This window comes from Tachyglossus aculeatus, chromosome 18 (assembly GCF_015852505.1).
Source record: "Tachyglossus aculeatus isolate mTacAcu1 chromosome 18, mTacAcu1.pri, whole genome shotgun sequence".
NCBI classification, from domain to species: Eukaryota; Metazoa; Chordata; class Mammalia; order Monotremata; family Tachyglossidae; genus Tachyglossus; species Tachyglossus aculeatus.
In genome coordinates, this window is record NC_052083.1 from 8,962,466 (window position 1) to 8,973,586 (window position 11,121).

Genomic DNA, 11,121 nt, shown 5'->3' on the forward strand with positions numbered 1-11,121 from the left:
TGTCCCCTGACCTCTCCCCCCCTCCCAAGCGGTCCCCCCGCCCCCCGTCCCGTCCCAAGCGGTCCCCCCGCCCCCCGTCCCGTCCGGTCCCGTCCCGCGGCAGAGTGGGCGAGGCTGGCCGTGGGGCCCGGTGGAAATGGTTAACTGGGGCGGCCCGGGGCGCGGCCAATCAGTGGCCCGGCCGGCCCCCGCCCCGGCCCCGGCCCCGGCCCCGGCCCCTCCGACGGCCCCTCCGACGGCCTCCTCTCCTCTCCTCTCCGCCGCCAGCTGCCTCGGGGCACCGGTGCCACAACCACCCCACCGACCCCCCGAGGGCCCCAGGCCGCCCGGAGCCATGGGGGTCCCGGGGCCGTCCTGCCTGCGGGTGACGACGACGACGCCGACGACGACGACGCTGCTGCTGGCCTGCCTGGGGCTAATGCCGGGGGCCAGCCCCGAGCCCGGCCTGCTGGCCCTGCTGGCCGGCGGGGCCGGCGGTGTGGGGCGGGACACCCCGGGCTCCCTGTTAAATACAGTGTGGGCCCGTGTGCACTGCCCCGACGGGCCGTGTGGAAAGGTAAGGCCTCCCCTCCTCCCTCCCCCCCTCTGCCCTCTCTGCCCTCTGCCCTCTGCCCCCGACGGCCCGGGACCGCAGGGCATCCACGGGGGCAAACTCCACCCGGGCCTGGGGCGGGCCGGGCCCCGACGACGCGTTCAACTCATCCCCGACTTCCGAAGCCCGGCCCCGACCCGGCCCAGACCCTACCCGGATCCTGCCCTGATCCTGCCCTGATTCTGCCCAGCCCCTGCCCCAGCCTTGTCCAGATTCTGCCCAGATCCTACCCTGACTCTGCCCTGACTCTGCCCAGACCCTGTCCTGATTCTGCCCAGCCCTGTCCAGATCCTGCCCAGATCCTACCCTGACTCTGTCCAGATCCTGCCCTGACTCTGTCCAGATCCTGCCCAGACCTTGCCCTGACTCTGCCCAGATCCTGCCCTGACTCTGCCCAGACCCTGCCCCAGCCCTGTCCAGATCCTGCCCTGACTCTGCCCAGATCTTGCCCTGACTCTGCCCAAACCCTGCCCTGACTCTGTCCAGATCCTGCCCAGACCTTTCCCTGACTCTGCCCTGACTCTGCCCAGATCCTGCCCTGACTCTGCCCAGTCCTTTCCCTGACTCTGCCCGGATCCTGCCCTGACTCTGCCCTGACTCTGCCCAGCTCCTGCCCTGACTCTGCCCAGTCCTTTCCCTGACTCTGCCCTGACTCTGCCCGGATCCTGCCCTGACTCTGCCCTGACTCTGCCCAGATCCTGCCCTGACTCTGCCCAGTCCTTTCCCTGACTCTGCCCTGACTCTGCCCAGATCCTGCCCTGACTCTGCCCAGTCCTTTCCCTGACTCTGCCCTGACTCTGCCCAGATCCTGCCCTGACTCTGCCCAGACCTTTCCCTGACTCTACCCTGACTCTGCCCGGATCCTGCCCTGACTCTGCCCAGACCGTGTCCTGATTCTGCCCAGCCTTGCCCAGATCCTGCCCTGACTCTGCCCAGTCCTTTCCCTGACTCTGCCCTGACTCTGCCCAGATCCTGCCCTGACTCTGCCCAGACCTTTCCCTGACTCTACCCTGACTCTGCCCGGATCCTGCCCTGACTCTGCCCAGACCGTGTCCTGATTCTGCCCAGCCTTGCCCAGATCCTGCCCTGACTGCCCAGATCTTGCCCTGACTCTGCCCATACCCTGCCCTGACTCTGTCCAGATCCTGCCCATCCCCCGTCCTGATTCTGCCCATCCCCTGTCCTGATTCTTCCCAGCCCCTGCCCCAGCCCTGTCCAGATCCTGCCCAGCCCCTATCCAGCCCCTGCTCAGGCTCTGCCCCAGCCCTGTCCCGATCCTGCCCAGCCGCTGCCCCCTTCTCCAAGCTTGGTCCAGGGTTGGGGGAGGCGCCCGGGACCCTCGGCTCGACCATGCCCCCGCCTCCACCCCCGAGCTGGGCGTCCCAAACCTGGATTTGGGCCCAGGGGAGCAGTCTGGCAGAGCCTCGGGTGTCCGCCCCATCGTCCACAGAGGCAACAACAGGCAAACTTGGAAGCAAGTTGGAGATGGATTCCTCCTCCCCCCCAAGTCGTCCACCTCCTCCCCCCCACAAGCAGCTCTCTGGAAAGCCCGAGGCTACCACCTGCCACATTCCTGCATTCCTCTGCTGGGGGGTTGGAGGGAAGGGGGAAGGGGGCAACAGCCTCCACACCTTTGGGAGCTGGTTGGAGGTGGGAAGGGCCTTTCCTTGGCTCCTGCCCCTCAACCCCAGTCCCAGAAGCGGGGCGAGGAGAAATGAAAACTGGGCCCACCCTCTCCCCATCCTCCTGCCCCCACTCCCTGGTGAAATCACCAGATCCGGGAAGGCCCTGGGCAGAGCTGGCTCAGCCCCAGGAGAGATTCTCAGAGACTCAGTTGTGCCCCAAGTAGCCTGGGGGCTGACTCTGAGAAAGTTGACCTGGGGCACATGGGAGGAATACAGATCCCAGTAGGGAAGGGCTAAGGGAGGAGGAAGAGAGATAGTAATAACCGGCCAGGGGGTGCGGGGAGAGGATTGTCCATCTCTTGACCTCACCCTGCTCCCAGGGTGTGGGGGAGATGGGGGAAGCACAGAAGATGGCAACTCTCTCTCTCTTCAATCCAGTCAGGTCCTTTCCTCTCCCCAGAGCTAACCCTGACACCCCGCTTCTGATAGCATATATGCAGTGCTTACTTTATGGAGCGCTTACTGTGTGCAGAGCGCTGTACTAATCAACAATCAGTCGTATTTATTGAGCGCTTACTGTGTGCAGAGCACTGTACTAAGCGCTCGGGAAGTACAAGTTGGCAACGTATAGAGACAGTCCCTACCCAACAGTGGGCTCACAGTCTAAAAGACTAAGCGCTTTACTAAGCGCTTGGGAAGTAGGGAAGCAGCGTGGCTCAGCGGAAAGGGCCCGGGCTTTGAAGTCGGAGGTCATCGGTTCAAATCCCGGCCCCGCCACTTGGCAGCTGTGTGACTTTGGGCAAGTCACTTCACTTCTCTGGGCCTCAGTTCCCTCCTCTGTAAAATGGGGATTAAGACTGTGAGCCCCCTGTGGGACAACCTGATCACCTTGTAAGTTCCCCAGCAGTGCTTTGCACATAGTAAGTGCTTAATAAATGTCATCATTATTATTATTATTATGTGCACAGCACTGTTCTAAGCGCTGGGGAGGTTACAAGGTGATCAGCTTGCCCCATGGGGGACTCACAAGTCTTAATCCCCATTTTACAGAGGAGGTAACTGAGGCACAGAGAAGTTAAGTGACTTGCCCAAAATCACACTTGCCCCTTAGTTTGTGAGCCCCGATTAGGACAGAGATCATTGTCTGATCCGATCACCTTGATTGATTCATTCAGTCGTATTTACGTCTCCCCCTTCTAGACTGTGAGCCCACTGTTGGGTAGGGACCATCTCTATGTGTTGCCAACTTGTACTTCCCAAGTGCTTAGTACAGTGCTCTGCACACAGTAAGCGCTCGATAAATACGATTGATTGAATGAATGAATGAATTTATTGAGTGCTTACTGTGTGCAGAGCACTGTACTAAGCGCTTGGGAAATACAAGTTGGCAACATATAGAGACGATCCTATTGTAACTGTTAGCCCAGTGCTCGGCACAGAGAGCTTAATAAATACCTTAATTACCCCCCTTCCCAAGCTGGAAGCGGGCATGCCCGGGTTCCCGGATCCTCCGCGGTTTTCTTCCCCCCATGTGAGTTCCCCTGCCCCTCTCAGAGCCTGTCCCAATCCTGAACGGGACAACCTAGGATGAGGGGCGGATCGGGAAGGAATGGCGGGACTGAACTCAATCCTTGTGTCCCTGCTCCTCCCGGCCCCCCTCTAATAATAATAAGAAGAATGATGGCATTTGTTAAGCGCTTACTATGTGCCAAGCACTGTTCTAAGCACTAGGGGGGATACAAGGTGATCAGGTTGTGCCACATGGGGCTCACAGCCTTAATCCCCATTTTCCAGATGATGTAACTGAGGCACAGAGAAGTTAAAAGTGACTTGCCCGAAGTCACACAGCTGACTTCGGCCCACGTCATCCCCCGGGCCTGGAATGCCCTCCCTCTGCCCATCCGCCAAGCTAGCTCTCTTCCTCCCTTCAAGGCCCTGCTGAGAGCTCACCTCTTCCAGGAGGCCTTCCCAGACTGAGCCCCTTCCTTCCTCTCCCCCTCGTCCCCCTCTCCATCTCCCCATCTTACCTCCTTCCCTTCCCCACAGCACCTGTATATATGTATATATGTTTGTACATATTTTTTACTCTATTTATTTATTTATTTATTTTATTTGTACATATCTATTCTATTTATTTTATTTTGCTAGTATGTTTGGTTTTGTTCTCTGTCTCCCCCTTTTAGACTGTGAGCCCACTGTTGGGTAGGGACTGTCTCTATTTGTTGCCAATTTGTACTTCCCAAGCGCTTAGTACAGTGCTCTGCACATAGTAAGCGCTCAATAAATACGATTGATGATGATGACAAGCGGCGGAGCTGGGATTAGCGAGAGCACTGTAGTAAGCGTGAGGCTCAGCTTGGGCCAGAGATCCTTGGCTGCGGGAGCGAGCCGGCTGATGACTCGGTGTCTCTGCCCTCAGTGCCTGGACGAGGACGACGTGCTGGCCCTGCTGGGGCGGTCCGAGGGGCCGGTGCTGGGCTCTGGGGACGTGCCGCGCCTCAGTGCCGGGGTCCTGCTCTATCTCAGTGACCCCCCTGGGGTGTGCGCCGACGCCAGAGCCCGACGCTGGGGACTCCGGGCCGAAGCCCTCCTCCGGGCCCTGGAAGGAGCACCGGACGACCCTGCCCCCCTGCCCACCTCCAACATCGCCGTGAACTCTGACCTCCTGAGCCAGCTGATGAGGAGGGTCCTGACCCACTACCGTCAGGAGCCGGGGGGCTCCAAGGTGAGGGGGGAGGGCTTCGTTGGCCCTGAAATAATAACAACAATAATGATGGTATTTGTTAAGCGCTTACTACGTGCAAAGCGCTGTTCTAAGCACTGGGGGGGATACAAGGCCATCAGGTTGTCCCACGTGGGGCTCACCATCTTAATCCCCATTTGACAGATGAGGGAACTGAGGCCCAGAGAGGTGAGGTGACTTGCCTAAAGTCACACAGCTGACAATTGCCGGAGCCGGGATTTGAACCGGTTACCTCTGACTCCAAAGCCGGGGCTCTTTCCACTGAGCCACGCTGCTTCTCTACTGAAATGACCAGGCCCAGAGAGGTGAAGTGACTTGCCCAAAGTCACACAGCTGACAATTGGCAGAGCCGGGATTTGAACCGGTGACCTCTCACTCCAAAGCCGGGGTTCTTTCCACTGAGCCACGCTGCTTCTCTACTGAAATGACCTGCTCTGGGGGAGCCTTGCTGGCATTCTCACCTCATTCATTCATTCATTCAATCGTATTTATTGAGCGCTTCCTGTGTGCAGAGCACTGGACTAAGCGCTTGGGAAGGACAAGTTGGCAACATATAGAGACGGTCCCTACCCAACGGCGGGCTCACAACCTCATTCAGCCTGGTGGGAAGAGCTGGGCACGGGCGGCAGAGGGTGGGCCCGGTGGGGTTCGGGGCTGGCCCTGGGGGAGAGAGGGACGTTTCTTGGGGACGTCGCTCAGCTCCGAGCCCGTCTCTCCCCCAGCCCTGTGTGGATGTCGGCCAAGTGTTGGCAGAAGCGGCGGGGGCTGCGGGGCCTGGGGGCCGGGGGCCAGAGCGGGCGCTGGCCGCCCTGCTGGACCACGTTCTGGCCGGGTCCTGCTTCCGGGCCCTGCCGCCGCCAGACTACTTCGTGGACTACGTCTTCCGGCACGTGGGCAATGAGTCCCGCAATCTCACACTGACGGGTGAGGAGGGTCCGGGGGCACGGTCGGGGACGAAGGGGCCCAGGCGGGCAGGGGCCCGCTGCTCGGAAAGGAGGGCGGCCGAGGAGGGGTAGGGGTAGTCCGGGAGGAGCTGAAAACCCGGCGGCGCGGGACTAAGAAACCGGTTGGAGGGTGGTCGGGGGGTGGGAGAGGGTCAAGCTAAGCCCAGGCCGTCCCTCTCACCCCCTCAGAGCTGAGCGCCCTGATGGGACACCTTAGGGTGGGGAAGGAGGCCTCAGCCCATCCCCACGGCCACACGGACCCTGGCAACCACGACCACGGGGACCACAACCACACAGAGCGACGGAGGAGGAGGAGGAACAGCCTCTGGCGGGGGGAGTCTCGGGAGTCCGGCGACGTGTGGGACACGGTGAGGCAGAGACGGGGGGCCGGGGGCGGGACCCCCAGATGAGGGCCCCGCCCCCTCACCCTCCCTGTGCCCCCCAGGTGTGTCTGAGTGCCTCGGAGGTACTGGAGGTGTATGAGATAGCCGGGGCCGGGGGCGTCTCCCCCGCAGCCTGGGCTCAGCTCAGTCCGGCCCTGATCCAGCAGCAGCTGAGCGGAGCCTGTCTTTCGTCCCCCGACCCGGCCCCGGCAGCCGGACAGCTGACCCAGGCGGAGAGTGAGTGACCCCGGGAGTGGCGTCCCCGTCCCCTCCCTCCCCTTGCCCCACCCCTTCTGCCAATCTGCAATTCATTTATTCATTCAGTCGTATCTGTTGAGCGCTTACTGTGTGCAGAGCTCTGTACTAAGCGCTTGGGAAGTACAAGTTGGCAACATGTAGAGACGGTCCCTACCCAACGACGGGCTGCAATCCCACCCCTGAGGCGGGGCACCGGACTCTCTGCCCCAGTCCGTCCCCTCCCTCGCCCCCCGCCTCCCCCACAGGATACCCATCCCGCCTCCCCCGGTCCCTGTGCCCCCCACTCCCGTAGAGTACCTGTACGGGTCGCTGGCGACCCTGCTCATCTGTCTGGGCTCTCTCGTCGGCCTCGTCTTCCTGTCCTGCTCCGCTTGCGCCTCCGCCTCCCACTATATCACCCAGACCTTCCTGAGCCTGGCCGTGGGTTCGCTCACCGGAGACGCTGTCCTCCACCTCATCCCCAAGGTAGGCCGGCTCCGAACGCCCCCGCGGCCCCTCCGCCTCCGCACGCCCGGAGGAAGCGGGGGGGACCCCCGACGCTGGTCTATCCCACTCCCCTCCGTCCGACTCCGGGGCCCGCCGCCCCGTCCCTCACTGTCCTCCCCTCACCGCTCCCACCGGCCCTAGGTCCTGGGCCTGCATTCCCACGAGGCCGAGGCGGGGCCGGTGGAGCCGGTGTGGCGGCTGTTGGTTGTGTTGGGCGGCTTCTACAGCTTCTTCCTTCTGGAGTCCCTCTTCAGCCTCCTGGGAGCCCACGGCCACAAGGTGGGAGAGGGGGGAAGCCGGGGCCACCGAACGGGCACCCCCGGGAAACCCCCGGCCCGGCCCAGAGGTGCTTCCGGTGACTGGGTCCGTCCCCCAGGACTCGACGGACGGGCACTGCGATCATGGGCTGCCCCTGCCGATGGCACAGAATGAGCTGAAGCTGAGGAAACAGCCCTCTCCGGGGGGGTCCCGCGCTGACCTGGTACGCCCCGTCCCCCCGTACCACCTGCCCCCGCCCCTCCTTGGCACCGGAGACCCCCACAACCTCCCACACTCATCCCGGCTTCCCCATCCGCCTCCCTCAGGTCTCCGTTGAGAACCCAGAGCAGGGCGACCCGGAGACACGGAAGGCCAGTCGGGGTGAGTTTGGGCCACGGAGTCGGCGCCCCGGCCCCACTCTCCCCTCCCGAGGCCCCGCCCCAGCCCGGGATCTGCACCCCCCCAGAAATCAATCAATCAATCAATCAATTGTATTTATTGAGCGCTTACTAATCAATCAATCAATCAATCAATCGTATTTATTGAGCGCTTACTGTGTGCAGAGCACTGGACTAAGCGCTTGGGAAGTACAAGTTCCCAAGTTGGGAACTTGTTGGGAAATGCCTCGTGCCCCTCTCCTCCCTCATTCCCAAGCTGTCCCCAGCCCTCGGGACCTGACCACCGCCCTCCATCCTGAGAAGCAGCGTGGCTCAGTGGAAAGAGCCCGGGCTTTGGAGTCAGAGGTCATGGGTTCGAATCCCGGCTCCGCCACCTCATCATCATCAATCGTATTTATTGAGCGCTTACTATGTGCAGAGCACTGTACTAAGCGCTTGGGAAGTACAAATTGGCAACATATAGAGACAGTCCCTACCCAACAGTGGGCTCACTTGTCAGCTGAGTGACTTGGGGCAAGTCCCTTAACTTCTCTGCGCCTCAGTTCCCTCATCTGGAAAATGGGGATGAAGACCGTGAGCCCCCGGTGGGACAACCCCGTCACCTCGTAGCCTCCCCAGCGCTTAGAACAGTGCTTGGCGCATAGGAAGCGCTTAATAAATGCCGTCGTTATTATTATCCTCCCAGAGTTACAGGTCCTGCCGTACATGATCACGGTCGGCGACGCGCTGCACAACTTCGCGGACGGGCTGGCGGTGGGGGCCGCCTTCTCCTCGTCCTGGAGCACCGGGCTGGCCACCTCGCTGGCCGTGCTCTGCCACGAGCTGCCCCACGAGCTGGGTCAGTGCCTTGGGCCGCCGGGGGGACGGGGACGGGGCCCGGCCGGTGTCCCTCAGGGCCACCAGAAAGAGGCCGGTGGCAACCGGCAGGATCCGGATCAATATCAATCAATCAATCGTATTTATTGAGCGCTTACTGTGTGCAGAGCACTGGACTAAAGAAGCAGCGTGGCTCAGTGGAAAGAGCCCGGGCTCTGGAGTCAGAGGTCACGGGTTCAAACCCCGGCTCCGCCAATTGCCAGCTGTGTGACTTCGCTTCTCTGCGCCTTAGTTACCTCATCTGTAAAATGGGGATTAAGACCGTGAGCCCCCTGTGGGACAACCTGATCACCATGTAACCTCCCCAGCGCTTAGAACAGTGCTTTGCACATAGTAAGCGCTGAATAAATGCTATCATTATGAGAAGCAGTGTGGGTCAGTGGAAAGAGCCCGGGCTTTGGAGTCAGAGGTCGTGGGTTCAAATCCCGGCTCCGCCACTTGTCAGCTGTGTGACTCTGGGCAAGTCACTTCACTTTTCTGGGCCTCAGTTCCCTCATCTGTAAAATGGGGATTAAGACTGTGAGCCCCATGGGGGACAACCTGATCACCTTGTAACCTCCCCAGCGCTTAGAACAGTGCTTTGCACATAGTAAGCGCTTAATAAATGCCATTATTATTATTATTATTATAATTATTATTATTATTATTACTAAGCACTTGGGAAGTACAAGTTGGCAACAACTTGTTGTTGATGTTACAACATCCAGATCTTGAAGTCGAGCCGAACTTCAGCAGCAGCGCCTGCCTCACGCTCTGCCCCACGTGCAGCGGCGCGTGGGTGGCTCTATTTATTTATTATTCCTCTATTTACTTATTTATTTTACTTGTCCGTATCTATTCTATTTATTTTATTTTGTTAATATGTTTTGTTTTGTGGCCCCCAGCCCTTCTCTGCTCTGGGGGGATTGTCACACAGAAGTTGGTTACTCTATTTATTTATTTATTTTACTTGTACATATCTGTTCTCTCTGTGTTGCCAACTTGTACTTCCCAAGCGCTTAGTACAGTGCTCTGCACCCAGTAAGCGCTCCATAAATACGATTGATTGATTGAGTGTCCTCCGTCTCCCCCTTCTAGACTGTGAGCCCACTGTTGGGTAGAGGAATGCCCTCCCTCTGCCCATCCGCCAAGCTCGCTCTCTTCCTCCCTTCAAGGCCCTACTGAGAGCTCACCTCCTCCAGGAGGCCTTCCCAGACTGAGCCCCTTCCTTCCTCTCCCCCTCGTCCCCGTCTCCATCCCCCCATCTTACCTCCTTCCCCTCCCCACAGCACCTGTATATATGTATACATATTTGTACATATTTATTACTCTATTTATTTATTCTACTTGTACATATCTATTTATTTTATTTTGTTAGTATGTTTGGTTGTGTTCTCTGTCTCCCCCTTTTAGACTGTGAGCCCGCTGTTGGGTAGGGACCGTCTCTATACGTTGCCAACTTGGACTTCCCAAGCGCTTAGTCCAGTGCTCTGCACACAGTCAGCGCTCAATAAATACGATTGATGATGATGATGACCGTCTCTACGTGCTGCCGCCTTGTACTTCCCAAGCGCTGAGTGCGGTGCTCTGCGCACAGTAAGCGCTTAGGACGGCGCTTTGCACATAGTAAGCGCTTAGCAAGTGCCATTAAAATAAATAAATATGATTGATTGATTGATTGATTGACGGCCCCCGCCCCTTGTCTCCCAGGTGACTTTGCCGCGCTGCTGCACGTGGGGCTGAGCGTGAGGCGGGCGCTGCTGCTGAACTTCGGCTCGGCCCTGACGGCCTTCCTGGGCCTCTACGTGGCCCTGGCCGTCGGGGCCCAAGGGGACTTCGAGATCTGGATCCTGTCGGTGGCCACCGGCCTCTTTCTCTACGTGGCGCTCTGCGACATGGTGCGGGGCCGGGGGCCGGGCCCGCCGACCGCCGGGAAGCGGGGGGCGAGGGCTTCGGCAATGGGGGGCGGACGGGGATCCCGGGCCCGGAGGGGAGGAGGGGGCCGGAGCCAGCCCCCCTGAGCTCCCCGGCCCTTCCCGCCCCTCCAGCTTCCCGCCATGCTGAGCGTGAAGGACCCCCGGCCCCGGCTCCTCTTCCTGCTCCATAACGTGGGGCTGCTGGGCGGCTGGGCCATCCTGCTGCTGCTGTCCTTGTACGAGGAGAACATCGCCCTCTGACCACCCTTTGACCCCCCCGGTTTCCCGGTTGAGATCATTCCCACGTCACCGGTGGGCTTCGACTCGCCTGGGCGCTCAGTGCAGCGCCCTGCACCCAGTCGGCACTCAATAAATACCGCTGACTGGTTGATTGATTGATTTGATTGACTCGCCTCGGTACCCCCCGATAATAATAATAATGATGGCATTTATTAAGCGCTTACTATGTGCAGAGCACTGTTCTAATTATTATTATTAAGCACAATAAATACCGCTGACTGATTGATTGATTCGATTGACTCGCCTCTGTACCCCCCGATAATAAGAATAATGATGGCATTTATTAAGCGCTTATTATGTGCAAAGCACTGTTCTAATTATTATTATTATTAAGCACAATAAATACCGCTGACTGATTGACTG

General features: G+C 59.5%; 1 protein-coding gene across 1 annotated transcript; it reads left to right on the forward strand.

Annotated features, from left to right (window-relative positions):
* Positions 1-399: 399 nt before the first annotated feature.
* Positions 400-10,853, forward strand: SLC39A4 (solute carrier family 39 member 4). The gene is made up of 12 exons (XM_038760447.1): positions 400-556; positions 4,637-4,942; positions 5,683-5,884; positions 6,094-6,272; positions 6,350-6,524; positions 6,838-7,010; positions 7,173-7,310; positions 7,408-7,512; positions 7,616-7,670; positions 8,373-8,525; positions 10,253-10,440; positions 10,591-10,853. Exons 1-12 carry the CDS (start codon positions 419-421, stop codon positions 10,717-10,719), a joined length of 1,941 nt encoding a protein of 646 aa, XP_038616375.1. The 5' UTR covers positions 400-418; the 3' UTR covers positions 10,720-10,853.
* Positions 10,854-11,121: the final 268 nt, after the last annotated feature.